General features: G+C 41.3%; 1 protein-coding gene and 1 long non-coding RNA gene across 6 annotated transcripts in view; one reads left to right on the top strand and one right to left on the bottom strand.

Annotated features, from left to right (window-relative positions):
* Positions 1-1,752: 1,752 nt before the first annotated feature.
* Positions 1,753-16,445, bottom strand: part of plekhg5b (pleckstrin homology domain containing, family G (with RhoGef domain) member 5b) — a 75,712-nt gene continuing 61,019 nt past the window's right edge. For all 5 annotated transcript variants that reach the window (XM_023425642.2, XM_023425639.2, XM_023425644.2 and 2 more), the window contains 13 exons: positions 12,117-12,308; positions 10,600-10,770; positions 8,884-8,979; positions 8,372-8,572; positions 7,158-7,268; positions 6,869-7,018; positions 6,635-6,772; positions 6,408-6,527; positions 6,087-6,219; positions 5,675-5,790; positions 5,355-5,512; positions 3,853-4,935; positions 1,753-3,281 (listed from right to left, as the gene is read on the bottom strand). In XM_023425642.2, coding sequence (XP_023281410.1) covers positions 3,272-3,281; positions 3,853-4,935; positions 5,355-5,512; positions 5,675-5,790; positions 6,087-6,219; positions 6,408-6,527; positions 6,635-6,772; positions 6,869-7,018; positions 7,158-7,268; positions 8,372-8,572; positions 8,884-8,979; positions 10,600-10,770; positions 12,117-12,308 — 2,679 coding nt within the window. In that variant the 3' untranslated portion in view covers positions 1,753-3,271. The remainder of the gene's footprint in view (positions 3,282-3,852; positions 4,936-5,354; positions 5,513-5,674; positions 5,791-6,086; positions 6,220-6,407; positions 6,528-6,634; positions 6,773-6,868; positions 7,019-7,157; positions 7,269-8,371; positions 8,573-8,883; positions 8,980-10,599; positions 10,771-12,116; positions 12,309-16,445) is intronic.
* LOC147817978 (uncharacterized) lies at positions 6,060-10,352 on the top strand. Its single transcript, XR_015438425.1, has 2 exons — positions 6,060-6,189; positions 6,438-10,352. It is a non-coding gene; the product is annotated as an uncharacterized LOC147817978 (long non-coding RNA).

Genomic DNA, 16,445 nt, shown 5'->3' with positions numbered 1-16,445 from the left:
GCATAAAACGTCAAAAAAACATCATTGTATATTAAGGCATGAAATGTCATAAGAACGTCATAGTATGGTAAAGAATGGAATGACACAGTATAGTTGAGCATAAAAATGTCAAAAAATGTCATAGTATAGTATGGCATAAAAATGTCAAAAAATGTCATAGTATAGTATGGCATAAAAGGTAAAAAAAACATCAATGTATATTAAGGCATAAAATGTCATAAAAACATCATAGTATGGTAAGTAATGAAACGACACAGTATAGTTAGGCATAAAAATGTCAAAAAATGTCATAGTATAGTATGGCATAAAAATGCTAAAAAATATCATAGTATGGTAAGGAATGAAACCACATAGTATATTAAGCCATCAAAATACCAATTAACGTCATAGTATAGTACGGTATAAAAATGTCAAAATGTCACAGTATGGCATAAAACGTCAAAAAAACATTATAGTATCTCAAGGCATAAAAGGTCATAAAAACGTCATTATGGTAAGGCATCAATAGAAATAGTATTGTAAGGCATAAAAATGTCAAAAAAACTGAGTGTAGTATGGCATAAAACATAGCATAGTGTGGTATAAAATTGTCATAGTATTTGTAGAGGCTACAGTCCTTGCTGCAGTTGGCCCCGGTTCGAATCCCGCATTGGACGGCCTTTCGCTGCATGTCATTCCCCCTCTCTCCGCCTCCCCGTTTCCTGTCTCTCTCCACTATACTGTCAAATAAAGGCATAAAAAGCCCCAAAAAATATACTTTAAAAAATGTCATAGTATAATATGGCATAAAACATCTTAGTATATCGATGCATAAAAGGTCATAAAAACGTCATATTATGGTAAGGCATCAATAGAAGTAGTATTGTTAGGCATAAAAATGTCAAAAAACTGAGTGTACTATGGCATAAAACATAGTACAGTAAGGCATAAAAATGTGATAGCATAGTGTGGCATAAAATTGTCATAGTATAGTAAGGCACAAAAAAACATCTAAAAAGCACATAGTATAGTATGGCATGAATATGTCAAAAAAACATCAAAAAAGTCATAGTATAGCATGACACAAAACTTTATAGTACTTTAAGGCTTAAAATTGTCAAAAAATTTGATAGTATAGTATGGCATAAAAATGTCAAAGTACAGTAAGGCATAAAATTGCCAAAAAATCTCATTGTAAAGCATAAAATTTGATAGTATAGTAAAGCATAAAAACACCCCAAATAGCTCAAAGTACAGCATAAAATGTCAAAAAACTTAATGGTATAGTAAGGCATTAAAATCTCAAAAACATCACTGTGTAGTATGGCAAAAAGCATCATAGTATTTTATAGCATAAAACCTAAAAAACTACTACATTCAAATAATGTGTACCTTCATTTACAATACATAAAAAATACTTGCTGCTCTACGTTGTTGTGTTATTGCCACACCACTACTTTTCTCCAGTGCAGGCTTTTGTGATAAACTAGTCCACTGCTTTGCTGAAATGACCCAATGCAACAAGTTAAGCTTAACATCATGACATAGAAAGAGAATGATGCAATGAATTACTGGTACACGCACTCATGACCTTTTTGGTGTAATTCTTCTTCACCTCCCTAAACATTTTTCGCCACCTGCTGTCTGTCTGTTAAAAACACGACAGACGAGAGTGGCATGACCTTTTCATGTTGTTTTAATGCGATGCCATCCAGATTCAGCCTTTCTCCTGAAATCACTCCATTACAATGGATTAAACCATTAACACAGGGATTGTAAAGTATTTTAGCATTTTTATTTTTGTAAGACACTTTAAAGTCATTCCTGAAAGAGGAAACACATGATTTTGGTTCATAGCACATTCATGCCTGGCAAGAAAAAAAAGATTAAGACTACATCAACAAAAAAAATACAAACAAGGAAGCAAACAATATAAACAATATCTTATATATAAAACATAGCAGGCATAATAAATATTACACAAACAAAAAAACTAAAAGTAAACAGAGTTAACCTATTTGGTTTTGGACAAAGTTTGGAATAAGGTTATAAATCACCGATCTGTGAATGTTAAGTTTCTGTGTTGTTTTTTTAATCTCCTGGAAAATGTCTTAAACAAAAGCCAGCTCTGCAGATTCACTCATTACATAATATCCAACCCAAACCATGTCAATCTCTTTTCAATGTTACCACTGTAAAACACAAGAAATGAAATGTCTGTGTGGAAGGTGCTCCAACACAGGCATTACTCATGTGTAGACTTCTTTCTTTGTGTGTTTGTTTTTCCTATGACCGAGTTCTTGTTTGTGCACTTGTATGTGGTTTTAATACACCCAAGCCATAATATATATAGTGCAGGAAACTCCTCAAAACAGCTTTAGTCACCCATATTCAGTCATTGTTTTATAGGAAGTCAACTCATCGTCTCATTAGTTCAACATACCAGATGACATTAGTTCAATCAAAAAATTAACAGGAAATAAGGAAGTCCGTCTCTATGGTAACATAGCTGTTTTCTGATTGGGTATTGGACTGCTTTTGTCTTTGGGTGTGTTAGCGTATTCACAGGAGATGGGAATCAGTTTTGGTTCAGTCAGGAATCGAGGACCATGAATCATTCAAACAGACATTCACTCATTCATTCACACACATATCTGTACACAAGCAGACAAAAACAGCAAACAATAAACTCACTTATTGCGTGACTGTGTATGTAATTTCACTCCATAGTGATTTTTCTACTTAACAAAGATAACTGTGCAATTTTTTTTTTTTCAAACCAGGAGTAGTACAAATATTAGGAGGACATCCTAGGTGCCATGTTTTTTTTGCCACGTGTAGAGAGTATATTCAAGACTTGGTGTTGCTCTCTTTGACAGGGAAGGTGCAGGATTCAACCCCACCTATTCTCCATTACAGAGTGCAGGGATAAAGTTTGAAGACTTCTGTCTGTATGACTCCTCCAAGCCCCTGCACACTCCCCTCCAGTCCACCTTAAGGTCCCAGCCCCCCGTAATGCTACTTCCGTTGCAAAGTGCAAACAGTTAATGTCTCTCTGCCTCTCCTTTCCGTTTGAGAAAATTAGAAACCAATGCAACAGCAAAGGAAAAAAGGATTATTGGTATTGTTCAAATGTAAAAATGGTAGAGTCACTGTCCAATAAAGCAACAGGAAGGGAGAGGGCAGCAAGAGAGAGTGCATTTGTGTCTCAAGAAATTCAGTCCATCCACGCAAAACAAGTGTTGTTCCTCATCATGTCTGCATGCCACTGGTCAGCGGTTTGGAAGAGTGGTTATACCTCCCTGGGAAAAAACAAAAACAAAACAAATGTATTAATTATTACATTTACAACCAAACTTAATGTCATTTGTTTAAAATTAAAGGAATACTTAAGTGTTATGTCATGGGATTGATGCTGGTTAGCTTATTTTAGCTCTGCTCAAATGTGTCAAAATACAGCTCCAAGTACCTCTAAAGCTCAGCAAGCTAATTGAAATGTTATATCTCGTTTGTTTAATCTGGACAAGTGTAAAATCAACAAGTTGTGATTTTACAGAGGATCATTTACTGGATTATTTCTTGGTCGGGTACATTTACTTCCTGGTTTCCTTGGATCAATGAAATGAGATATAACATGTTAATTATTGAGCTTTAGAGGCACTGTGAGGTGGATATTGTTGAATGTGAGCAGAGCCAGACTAGTTGTTACTAAACTAACCTCTTTGCCACTCTATCTTGTACATATGAAATTGGTATTAATCTTAATTAATTCATCTAACTCTCAACAACCAAAAAGTGTATTCTCAGAATGTCAAACTGTTCCTTTAAATGTAGAAAAACCCAGAAGCAGGTATTTCAGGAGAAAATACTTACGATGCAGTGAGTGTGGAGTTGAGGACGAGAGTGGTGCGTATCTTGTACAGCTGAGCCAGTGTCAGCTTTTTGTGCTGCTGGGCTGGAGATTTCCTCTTCTTGGGCGACACCTCCCCTGAATCACCGGTGGCTGTTGACTCATTTTTCTGTTCTACGCAGGCAGAAGGAGCCGTTTCCCCGTCCGAGCTGTTGCTTTGGGACTCGTTACCCTCGCATTGTCCTGCAGGCGCCTTGTGGCTGTGCCCGGCCTCCAACCTCCTCAGACTGGCACAGAGTTTGTCAGCCGGCATGCTCATGCTCAAGCAGTCGTCAGACTGGTCGAGGGCACTGGAAAGAGGCTCCATGCAGTTTTGGCCCAGCTCTGATAGACTCTTACTGTGTGCCAGCGATGATGTGTCCATGTCTCTACACTGTGATTGGTCCTGCTCCTCCTCGCTGAGCAAGTGTTTGTGGGATACAGGGGTTTTGTGGATGCCGTGGAAACGCTGCAGGAGATTGTCCTCAGAGCGGGATAAGGCCAGAGTGGACAGCCTCTGGAGGCAGTGGACACGTGACTGAACATGAGGCCGACGGCGTGGTTTGGAGGACTGGACTACTGACAGCTGGGACCCCAGCGAGGCAGCATCCCCCTCCTCCTCCTCTTCTTCCGCCTGCTCTCCCTCTACCTCCTCTATTCCTCCTTCTATCCGCTCCACCTCCTGGCCGTCCTGATCTCCCTCCTCCTCCTCGGTCTCCTCTCCTTCACTTTGGCCAGGCTGTGGCTGAAGTTCTCTCAGGAGGGATTCAGGGGAGAGCGTGCCGTAGGCGCTGTCCATGGAGAGAGAGCGACACTGGGGGTCCAGCTCCTCGCTGTCAGGCCTCACCTCCTGATCGTGCTCAGAATAAATACTGGAGTGGACTCTGTTGGCGTTTGTAGACTGAGACTGCTGGACCTCAGACCTTTCAGACGGTGGGGCCACATCTGCATCTGGGTCTGTCTTAGTGGTTCCCTTGAGGTTCATGTTGGGGGCAGGAGGCTCTTGGTGTTCACCTGGTTCGTCAACGTCCATCACTGACAGGGTCTCAGTGGAGCCATCTGATTGACTGAAATGAGAGGTTGCATTGGTTCATTTGATGGTTCAGCAGCAACAACAACTTGGAGCTCATGTGAAAGAAAGTAAGGAGTACAATAGCTCAACTGTAGCTACATTCATACATCATTTTAAAAGAATACAGTTATTTGCTTTTTTTGCAGAGAATTAGATATATATATAATATCTTATCTGTCCATTCAACATAAAGACTGGAAACAGTTAGCCTGGCTCTGTCCAAAGGTAACAAAATACACATGCCTGCACTACTAAAGCTCACTGGTCAGTTCTAAACTTGATTTTGGTGTGGATGAAACAAACATGATATTAGGTGTTAATTATTAAGGTTTAGAGGTGCTTGTTGGCAGATTGTGTCATATATTATAACTGATGAAATTACAGATTTATCTACAGTTTTGAACACTGTTATACCTTGAGTTCTGCTGGTCTTTGTGCCTCAGGCATGGGGAGCTCGTGGTGGAGTTGCTGCTTTCATCTTCCTCCTCCTCCTCCTCTTCTTCACCCATACATCTCTTTCGACTGTTCTGCTGTCGGAGGACCTCCTCGGTGCGAAGCCTCTGGAGCTGGTTCTGCAGCATAACGAAAAAAATCACAGTAAGTACATAAACCATAGCTGCTGATTTTTAATTTAAATACATATAAAGTTATGAAACAGAATGATGCCCTCTTGAAATCTTATCTCCCAGCTGCTTCTGTTTAAGATCTAATGAGATATAAAGTGGCTCTCCAACCTGGACATTGCAGATTGCATCGATCCAGCTTCGCCCCTGGGTGGCGCTGTTGGCTTGGAAAGTGTAGGCTGCCACTGCACTCTTGAACTCATTGAGGTAGATGAGGATGAATGAGCCTACAGAGACAAAAAATTGAATATAAAATGTGAGCAAACATTACTTTAGCTCATTTTAATAGCTCTAAATTTGTGCTGAAATAATCAAATTTCATAGATCTCGTATCTCAGATTTCATAGTTAGTTGTAGCTTGTCAAATGTGGCAATTTCCTGCTTTACTGTTTCACATCAAGACATGAAATTTATTAAAATGTTTAATGTTTTATCGACTAGATGATTCATCTAAAAATTGCTCAATAAAGCATCAACGACAGTATTGATTAGCTATATCCATGCTCCAGATTTAAGTCCTCACCAGTGTCTTTCAGCTCCTTACAGACGACATTGTGCATGAGGAGAGGCTGGCGGATGATTTTGACTTTCTCCACTCTTTTGACTGGCTTGGTGATTAGCAGCAGGTCAGTGAACAGGAAACAGTAGACATCCATCTGTAGGGTGGGAAATAAAACTCATCTTAGTACTGACAGCAACACATGTGGTGTTTCATAGGTCATCCGTTTTCACTCTGTGAAATATGAGACGGCTGTAAAGTAAAATGTGAGATACCAGTTGTGAGCTGAGTGTAAAGATAAGAGCTCATCATGTGTTTCCGAGCCGTCATGTGAGTCAGACTCACCCTACTGTCTTTGCCCTCTTTCATCCTCAGCGCCCCCTCAAGATGCAGCTGTCGAGTCTCCTCTGGTGATATTCCTCTCATGGGAGCCATAAGGTCGAAGCGGTTGTACTCCTTGAGGATCTGAGAGGGGAAAAGACAAAAACATGAAGCCGGATCTTGAATTGAAAGTTTAACGTCTTGCTGTCCTTTTTTGAAGACTTGGGAAGTCCCATAAATCCTTTTCTTACCTTCTCCACCTCCTCACTGCTGCCCTCTACAGCCTCGTAGGAGTCTATACGGGCAGAGATGGTGGCCAGCTTCTGTTGTTCCTGACGCTGTCGCATCTGGGAGTCCACGCTGTTGATGAAGCCCTCTACTGTGGCCACCTTGAGGCGGAAAAACACAGGAATACATTCATGTTCAGACTGTAGACAACAGGCTTTGAAAGACAGTATATTTCATCAATTTTTCAACACCCTTACCATGTTATTGACAATGTCGCGGGCTGACGGATCATCCGTCTTCTTGAGGACACTCTTCAGCAGTAGTGGATATTTAGTCAGCCTCTGGTGAGGCTTTGCCAACATGTCGGCCAGCTTCAGACGGTTACACTGCTTGTGTGTCTCTGCCCACTGAAATAAGCCAAACAAAGACAGGAAATCAAACATTTTAATGAGCCAGAAATATGAGAAGAAAACTAACAAGTGCAACAGGAGAGGGTGTGTGCTTTAGGTGCTGGCTACGAGGTGAGGGGAGCAGAGAGAAACTGACCGTGACGTAGGTCCTGAACAGCTCATTGTCCCTGAGAAGTGTGCGCATGTACTCCATGCAGCCCTCCTCCTCCATGCAGTACCGGATGTAGGGCTGGAACCTGGAGCCAAACTGAATACACAGACATGTGTCAGAGATATTACTACGTCAACATGAGGGAAAAACATGTTTACTTCTACCTCAGTCTGTAGGCAGTGTATTAAAGGCAATTTTATGGAGTTAGTTCAAAAGAAATACAGGTGTCCTCTATTGGCTCTTATGAAGGTACAGACAAACTGTTAATCTGACTTTTTATGTGCACACAGATGTAAAACCAGCAATGATTTACTGTTATACACGCTCATCAGCATTATTGTCACAGCCATTTTTCTAATGCTCTGGACATAGCTTCTGTATACAGTATATGGTGTTAAGGTTGTGTAGCTTAAAAATGTTTTAATGTTAAAGTTCTGCCAAAACACAAAGCTGAATCAATAAAATAATACAGTTGGTTTAATAATTAAAAATGGTATAAAGATATGAAGCTTTAAGTTTTAACCTATAGTCAGTTGGTAAGAAGAGAGATCCGCTAATTCATTCAATTCAGCTCATTTTGTCCCAGCAGCACATGTGTGACCATGTCTGTGTGTGTATGCAGACATACACCTAAATAAAATAAGTCTTTTTCATAAAGGACCACAATCTCTGCCCCCACCCCAATGTTGAAGAACCTTTAAACTGTTTTTAATCTGTTTATTTTATCATATCTTGTAAAGCACTTTGAAAGGTGCTATATAAATAAAGCTTATTATTATTATTATATACAGTAACGTACACAACTGTATGTCTGCACGTAGATGCAGAAAGATGATTAAATGTGTAACACCAAATAAATAAAAAAAAAACAGTAAATGAAACTGTTACTTTAAGTACAAAGCTTTATATTTCTTTTTCAATGATTAAACCAACTGCATTATTTAGTGATGTATTCAGTTATATTTTTGACTTCACTGCCTTCTCAGCATTTTATCCATAATATCCAACACACAGCTTACAAACCATATTGTACTCAAAGTTTCAGTGTTTTACTGAGACCTATAGTAGAGCAATTAATGACTTAATAAAGTAGCTTGGATAGCTGGCTAACAGCATCATGGCTTTTTGATAACCCTTTTTTGTGGTACCTATGGACTCTGAATATTCTGTTTATTATTTACCATGCAACATTGACTCACCGTCCTGAAGCCGTGGTGCAGGTCAGTGGGGTCGAGCAAAGCCCGGGCCTGTCTGGCCTTCTCCAGGACAGGCTGCATGACCTGGTTCCACAGGGATGTGTGGAGGCGGACGATCTCCTGGATGTTACTGAACAGCTTGGGGGGCTCCACCTCCGTCAGCAGTCCGCTCTCCTGCAGGTTCAGCAGCCCGCTCAGGAACAACTGCAGAGGATGATACAAAAAATGTTTATCCTCACAAGAATAAGACACTAAGCTGACATGGAGCCTTAAAAGCCAAAGGTTATCAGCCTTCCTGTTAAAACACAATTCACTTTCTCATCATACAGCTCACTAGAGTTGTGATAAAGATAAAAAAATAAAAAAAAGCTGGGTATTTTTACACCTCAACAACAGGTTCATTGTGTGCCTATCTGTCACAGCCAGTTCACCTTATGTAACAGTCGGACCTGTATCAGTATGTGATCTTTATGTGTGAGTCAGCAGCTAACTACAGTAGCCGTCTCTGCACTTACATCAGTGATGACTCTGAGTTTCTTTATGTAGGTAGCCTCCGTGTGCAGCAGCTCCCATATTGCCTCCTGCTGGTGGAACTGTCGCCTCGTCAATGTCTGCGCACACACAGATTATATTAATAAATATAACAAACATCAAATGGGCTTCACTAAGCTCTCCTACAAGACAATAATGATTTGTTGTCATGTAAAAGTGTTGATTATTGACATTTTGACATGTTCAGCATGTCAGAAATATAATAACAAGGAATAAACACACACTGAAAATAAAAAAAAACAAGAAAGCAAACAAAAGAAAAAAGGAAAGGGGCTTTACATGAAATTAAAAAGCTTGAGGGTTCTGATAGATTTCACTAACTTGGAGCTGAATAATGTCAATCTTTTTTTCATTAACATTTTGACTACTAAAGACAAAAAAAGAGACCAATACTTCACAAATACAAAACATAAGGATTGTATGCCAGAGGTTGCAGACATACAACAAATTAAATATTGTACCAATAATTTTTTCTATAATAATGTTTGTTTTGAAAAGTGTTAATTATTGTTATTATTGAAATAAATGAGCAGGGGCCGTGTTATTTTACGCAATTGTAATACCAGCCAGACGACAGCCTTGTCATATGTCGTCAAAACATATGCTCATAAAAACCTGAATACCTTTCTGGCAATGTTCTGATACGCTCCAGTAATTTACATCACCAGCCTGATTACAGGACAGCATTGGGAAATAACCACCATTCCAGTCAGTAATATGACTTATGTAACCAACCATCAGGGATGAACGTACGGTATGTAGTGCTGTATAACAGCTGAGCAGTGATACCGCTCTGTATATAGCCCCTGATTAGTCATGTACACATTAACAGGTGGAAGCCAGCGACAATGTTCAGTGGGTGTTATCATGCACAGTATGGTTCATGACAGCTGTGTAATAATTAAGTGATTTGTAAGCTTCATTCTGGGAAAACAGGCATCAGAGAAAGTATGGCACAGATAAATGATAAGGAAGTGAAAGTCTGGAAGCAGGATGCAAGTATGCATGAAGGTAATACGATGCCACTGACTGTAAGGGACTTTTATTTTCAAATTATTAGAATGGGAGGGTGGTCAGAAAAGGGGGAAAGTTGATGTATTTTTTCTTTTTGCTGAATCCTAATCTCAGAGCAGGGGAGCGTCTTCAATGTTTTTGTATTTAATTTTTTTTTTTTTCTTGCAAATTAATTGTAGAAAAAGGACCAAATGCTGAAAAATGTAAAAAAAAAAAATATATTATTTCATTAACATAGTATGGTTAAATGTTAATTTTAGGGTTCGGGAATACTATCTTCCATCCTTGGCATTCTTTACTTCCATCTGTTTTAGTTATAAATGGTGAATCGAGATTATAGTAGAGAGTATAAATCCTTAATTTGCTCATTTGTACGTTGTGTCTGCCAAATGAATTAAAAAAATAAATTTAAAATGTACATGTAGCACTGTTATTTTAATATATATTAATATAATAACACTGTGGTCTTGATTTTTTTTAAAAGTTAAACATAAGGTTCAACCTCCCTCCAAACATCAATGATTTTCATACAGTCCCTAAGTATTTTAGTCTTGTTTTGACCAAATTTTTCTTGTAATTTTAGCTTAATTTTTTATTTAATTTTACAGTCTGGGCATACAATATAAAATGAGTATGTATGTTTGTGTGGCCTGTGTGTGCTATACCTCTGAGTTGTCCAGTAGTGACTGCCAGCTGTCCTCCAGGGCCAGGTTGGTCTCCTCCTCCTCCTCTTCCCAGGAGTCCTGGTGGAAGGAGAGCTGCCGCGGCACCTTGGGCAGCCCGAACAACGTGTAGGAGTGGAGCTTGCTTTGGAGCTGCTCCAGTCGGTCCACCTCCTGTTACAAGATAGGAACAAAACACAAGCCTAATTAGTTTGAACAAGGTTAACAGCATGGCAGTGAGGGGAGACGTGAAAGTGAGTGTCCATTTCTGTCCTTTCTGTGACAGTGTGTTGGTACATTCAAACTGTAAAAAAAAAGAAAAAAAGATGAGTCCATGTATTAGCATATAAACCCTGTCCTGACTGGCGCCTTAACTGTTAAATCCAACAGTAGCTGCTATTCAGGTCTTTGTTCAAGCTGGCAGCCCTGATGCAGTTATGAAAATGAGCTCTGTGTATTGAGACCATTTTAACAATAGAAGACGGGGGGGAGTGGGGGCAGGAGCTACAGCAGGGAGAAGGAAGATGGGCCATTGATTTACAGCTCTTGAAACCTTTCAGAAAGTACTGATACACGTTCATTAAAACTGTGCAGCAGATTCAGGAGAAAAATGATCAGAAATTAGCCTTAGTCTTTTCAAAGCTTTGTGACGGGAGGGGCTGGCAGTCATTTAACCCCTGCAAAATGGAGGGTGCCAGAGGTCCAGGTCCCAGCGGAAGATCTCTGGCCCTAAAGGGGTTAAAGGGAACGGACAGGGTGAATAGAGATGAGCCCGACGCTGACAGGTGACTGACAGATACTGTCTCTATGTGACATCTGCTACTGTGCAGCATGTGACCTCGGGGAGGGAGAACACAATGGGAGCGTGTGTGGGTGTGTGTGCGCCTCATTACAATGAAAGTTGATTATTATTGTTGAAACCCTCTGATATAGAAGTAAAAGGAAAGGTTTGACATTTTGGGGTATACGCTTATTCCCTTTTGTGTTAATTAGTGACCTTCGGGGTTGCTGGTGGGCGGTGGTGTTTTGTTGCGTTTGGACAGAGCCGGGCTAGCTGTTTCCATCCCATTTCCAGTCTTTATGCTAAGCTAAGTTAGCCAGCTGCTGGACATGGTATCGATGTTCTCTAACTCTCTGCAAGAAAATGAATATCTACTCCTCTAAGCTTTGAGTTTTTTTTTTTTTTTTAAATAAAAGGAAAATGATGGATACAGCTGAGTGAGCGCGTGAAGCTTTTCTTCCACCTACTCATTTCCAGAACTGCTGGGAGGGAAGTGTGTGAGCCTACAATTCAGGAGACTCTGAAGGGAAATGACCTCACCAGGGCTCGGGGGATCTGGCCCTCTGGCCTCCACCCACTGCTGCTCGCTACTGTTTTGTTTGTTTTTTTAAAGCTGAGACACGCCTGGGCAACAATCCTGCCCCCAGCTGCTTTTAAAATCTCAGTTTTATGGCCAGGAGAAAGTGCAGCACTTTACTTGCAATCACACACACTTGTATTTAATGTGATCAGCATTTACCTTGCCAAAGGGCCCTGCTCCGGCGTTGGAGCTGAAGAAGCCACTGAAGCGACTGGCGGCGCGGTTCTTCCAGCTGTCAGGCCCGGCCCCGGCGCTGGGCAGGGAGCCACCGATCTGTCCCAGAGCATCCGGGGTTGGAATATTTGTCTCCCCCAGGAACTCTGTCATGTTCTTCCTCCGTCGTGCCTGACCCTGAAAGGATAGATGCAGAGAAAAAAATTTACACAGTGTACAAGGGCACAAAACAGAAAATGAAAGAGCAGATATGAGTGACATGAGCGGTTTTGTCACCTCAACGGGAAATACAAACTTAACAAAACTTAGACAGATGGAAAGAGACAATGAAGGAGAGGGAGAGATATACAAGGACAGGATAAACAGGAAATCAGAGGGGAATTCTGTGCAAGGGATGACATCAGCAGGTCCGTTAAAGCTGTCCTAATGGTCAGAGACAAACAGGAGAGGGAAGGACTGCCACTTCCTCGCAGTGAATGCTCATTACATCACAAGGAGCGGGCGGGCGGGAGGTTGTTCCATAAGAACAGACAGCCTGGGTCTGAGCCATTGTCCCCCCCCCCCCCTCCATTGTTACCCTGTCAGCAGGCCCTGCCGCGCACCCTCACTCATGCAATCTCTGTCCACTTTACGAGCAGCGGCAAAGCAAACAAACAGGGGCCACCTCAGTATCTGAGGAAGCAGTTGTTTTTGCCGTTAAGAGTGTCAGTCCTGAGGAATCTGCTGGTGGGGAGTTGGTGAGGGTCAGGCCGCTGAACACCCCCCCACCCCTTCAAAACAGCGACAAGGAACTTGCATTCCAGGACACTGACACTGTTGCTGAAACTGAGCAGCCATTCCAACGAAATTCTTTTACTGATCACCCCCCCCACACACACACACACACACACACACACACACTGCAATCAAAACACTTAAGCACAAAGACTTTGTTACATCACTTGAGCGCATTTATCAGATTTCAGTTCCCTCTGAGGCCACAAGAGCTCACATAATCAGTAGTGCTGCCCAAACAGACTTTGATTTACCTTTAAAAATCACCTTTGTTTTTGTTGATAGAGATCTCAAACTATACTAAACATTGTACCGGTATTTTCAGCTTTACTTTTACTGTCCTGCAGTCCACGACTCAGGCTGCAGGTACAACCTCCACCATCAGAGGGTAAGCTGCTGCGTGGACTCTAAGAAGCGAGAGGCACAGACAGACGGCTAATTACAGAGCTTTGAGTGAGTTAATCAAAGTAAAAGTGTAAAACTGAGCGGGACAAACCCTTGATTTTAAAAAAAGTGCGGGGGACATGTCTCCTCTATCCCCAGCCAGAATTACAGCCTCTAACAGAGATACACTCTGTTGAATCAATGCAGACAAACTGCATGAACAAGCAGACTGCATAAAAACTACTGATAAAGACTTATCATAGTGTATAGTTTGTGGCATGTATATGTAACTGAAAACTAAAACAAAACTGAAATGTAAATATTATGAATAGCTCCTGTTCTGAATTACACAAACACCTCTCTGCAAATAGACATGTTAGGATAGAGAAAGGGTAAATGGGACAAATTTAGAGTCACCTCAGTGAAAGGGAAACCAGCCTGGACCCATTTAAGGTTTTTTTGTTTTGTTTTGTTTTTTTTTTTTAATGGGAATATCTGGTCCAAGAGTTCAAGCACACAGGTGTCAGGAAGCGTTCAGTCTCCATGGACAAACAGGCAAAGTCTGGACCCTGTTCTACTGCCAGCACACTCATGGCCAAAACCAAAACCTGGGCAGTTTAGTTTGTGTGTGCAGTACGTGACAGCACGCGGAAAAGAGTTATGGAAATTTAAAACAGGTGTGCTGAAGGCAGAAAAAAGCTGATACTGGAGCTTTTCTAATGAGGCGTTTCCACATACATGTCTGACAAACCTCACAATAAATATACTGTAGTTACGGATAAAGAAAAGTCACTTTAACAAGAAACTAGTTTCTCAAAGACAAAGACAAGGCCAGGGAGTTGTAATTATAAGCACACAGGGATAGAAGCTACCAACAGTTTCCCACCACATTAACAGTGCTCACCATTGAAGCCAGAGGCATGTCAAAAGTAACAAAAACCATCCTAATCCTTCAATTGGATTCATGGATCGCAGCCCATTCTGGAGCCAGCTGCTGCTCTCTCTCAACTTCTCGCCTCCCCTCTCTCTCTCCACTTCCACCGTGCAGCACACACATCCACGCCGTCCCGACTCAGATAGTCCACAACGACTGTGACACCGCCACGTTATTCCAAGATCGAGAGACTTTGCGTTGAACTTCACTCAGTCTTGAAACGTCCCGTTCCAGCTGACAGGGTCCGGGTTAACCCAACCAGGCGCCGTGTCTGGCTGCCGCCTCCTGCCGTGTCTTGTCTGATCGGCAGCTTCTTCTTTTTTTGAACCGGGACGTATCTGTGTCCTGTCCTGCTGTCCAAACAGTCAGTGGTGAAACCTTCTTTCTTGAGGCACCCAAGTCTGCTTGCATTTCATACAGGCTCTGGACTGAAGTCATAGCAACCAGGAGGATCCTGCCTCATTGTGTTGGGCAGGAAAGCAAAGGCAGGGCCAGGACAAAAAAAAAAAAAAAAAAAAAGAGGCTGATCTGAATATTTGGAGGTGGAGTCAGGGTGACAGCTTGTAGGGAGCTCCCTGGTTCAAACACACACATCCTGGAGCTTGTGAAGATGCCAAATGCTCTTTAGGTCAGTCTCAACAGGCTGAAGTAGAAACAAACTAATCACTCACTGCCTGAAGACGCACCATCTTTTTGGTATCTTTTTTGCTCCTTTGATAATCTTTGTGCTTTCATTTCAAGCAATTACCTGAATAAAAGCAGGACAATTACAGTGTGACTGTAAAGGGATGGAACACTTCATTCTTTACTCTTATTTGGAAGTTGGTCCACCATTCTTTACCTTATCTTCAATCACTGTTTTGCCTGGAGACCTTTGAACAATGCCATGCTAGTTGGCCAAAACAAAGAAAGAAATGCCCCGATAATGGCCAAACGGGAAATTCCCTTTGTTTACTTGCTTTTTTCAGCACATTTAATAGGCTGCTTACGGCCAGCAGATAAGCACAAACACACTGCCTCCTCCTGGAGCAGCAAGAAGGTCTGAAAACTTCCTCCATCTGAAAATGAACCTGCAACTATTTTTGTAACCTTTTCAGATGTTTAATATCCAGCTTTTAAAATGTATAAGTATGCTCTTTAATATCTGTATAAACTGAAAATCTCTGTTGGTCACTGGTCATATAAAAAGAGGCAATTTGAATGTCTGTAGGTAAAAACACTTCAGCCCAGGCAAATATACCCTCACAGTTAACACTAAGCCACTAATTATGTTTACAAGGTTTCCCTTGTGCCTCCTGTGTAAACCTGTCAGTCAGGACCGAGGGCAGCGAGATCCTGAGGAGCTCTCTATTGTCTAAAGCCACTCCATCTGGGAACTACGGCTTGCACAGTGGGTCTAAGAGGGGGGCCAGTCAGGTTAATGATATCAAGCCCTGTGCCTGCTCAAAGCCTTATCTTATCACAGTGGTTTGTTGCATTAACCTTGGCCTGGAAAGGAGAAAATCTTTAAATGGGAAGGGATTGTATTAAAATAAGTGGTGACAAAGGAAGCAGCATCACCAACCCCCTCATCCCCTTCTCTCTCTTCCCCATTGCTACTGCTTTTATGTTAGTTTACTGATAACAGCTCCCCTTGATCAGGTAGGTTTGATTAACGATAGGAAAACAGCATGACACTGACCTTCCTGAAAGCCTGGACACACACAAACACAGGGGGATACACACACACACACACACGCGCATAACCAGGAAATAGAAACTAAAAGAAACCCCCCAAGTGGTCAACACAAGCTGCATGTTTCAAGGCCACTTCAGTTCCAATAATCAAGGCCCTGACGGAGCAAACAGAAGCTCTCAGCCTGAGGTGAGACATGAGCATTGTCAAAACAATGCTCCTTTTCCCATCATTGTAGCAGTGAGTGTAATGAGATCCCAGCCATCATCACACTTCACCCTTCAAACACACACATTTTAACTCTGATGCTTCTAGGAGGGAAGATGAGATTATTTCAAAACAAAACCAAGTATAATGGTTGAATAGTTTTCAGGATTCATCTGCCGATTATTTCATCAATTAATCACTTCATTGTTTTACTTTAAAAATTTCAGACAATAGTGAAAAATGTCTGTTATAATTCCTCCACAAGCCCAAGATGACGTCTTCACATGTCCCAAAAACCCAAAGACATTCAGTTCCCATTTTAAACCAGTCTGATACAACA

The sequence above is a fragment of the Seriola lalandi genome, unplaced genomic scaffold, assembly GCF_002814215.2.
Source record: "Seriola lalandi dorsalis isolate HSWRI2012SDOR001 ecotype SW California unplaced genomic scaffold, Sedor1 jcf7180002054794, whole genome shotgun sequence".
Taxonomy (NCBI): domain Eukaryota; kingdom Metazoa; phylum Chordata; class Actinopteri; order Carangiformes; family Carangidae; genus Seriola; species Seriola lalandi.
Note: the sequence above shows the minus strand (reverse complement) of the source record. Positions and strands in the feature narration are given on the sequence as shown.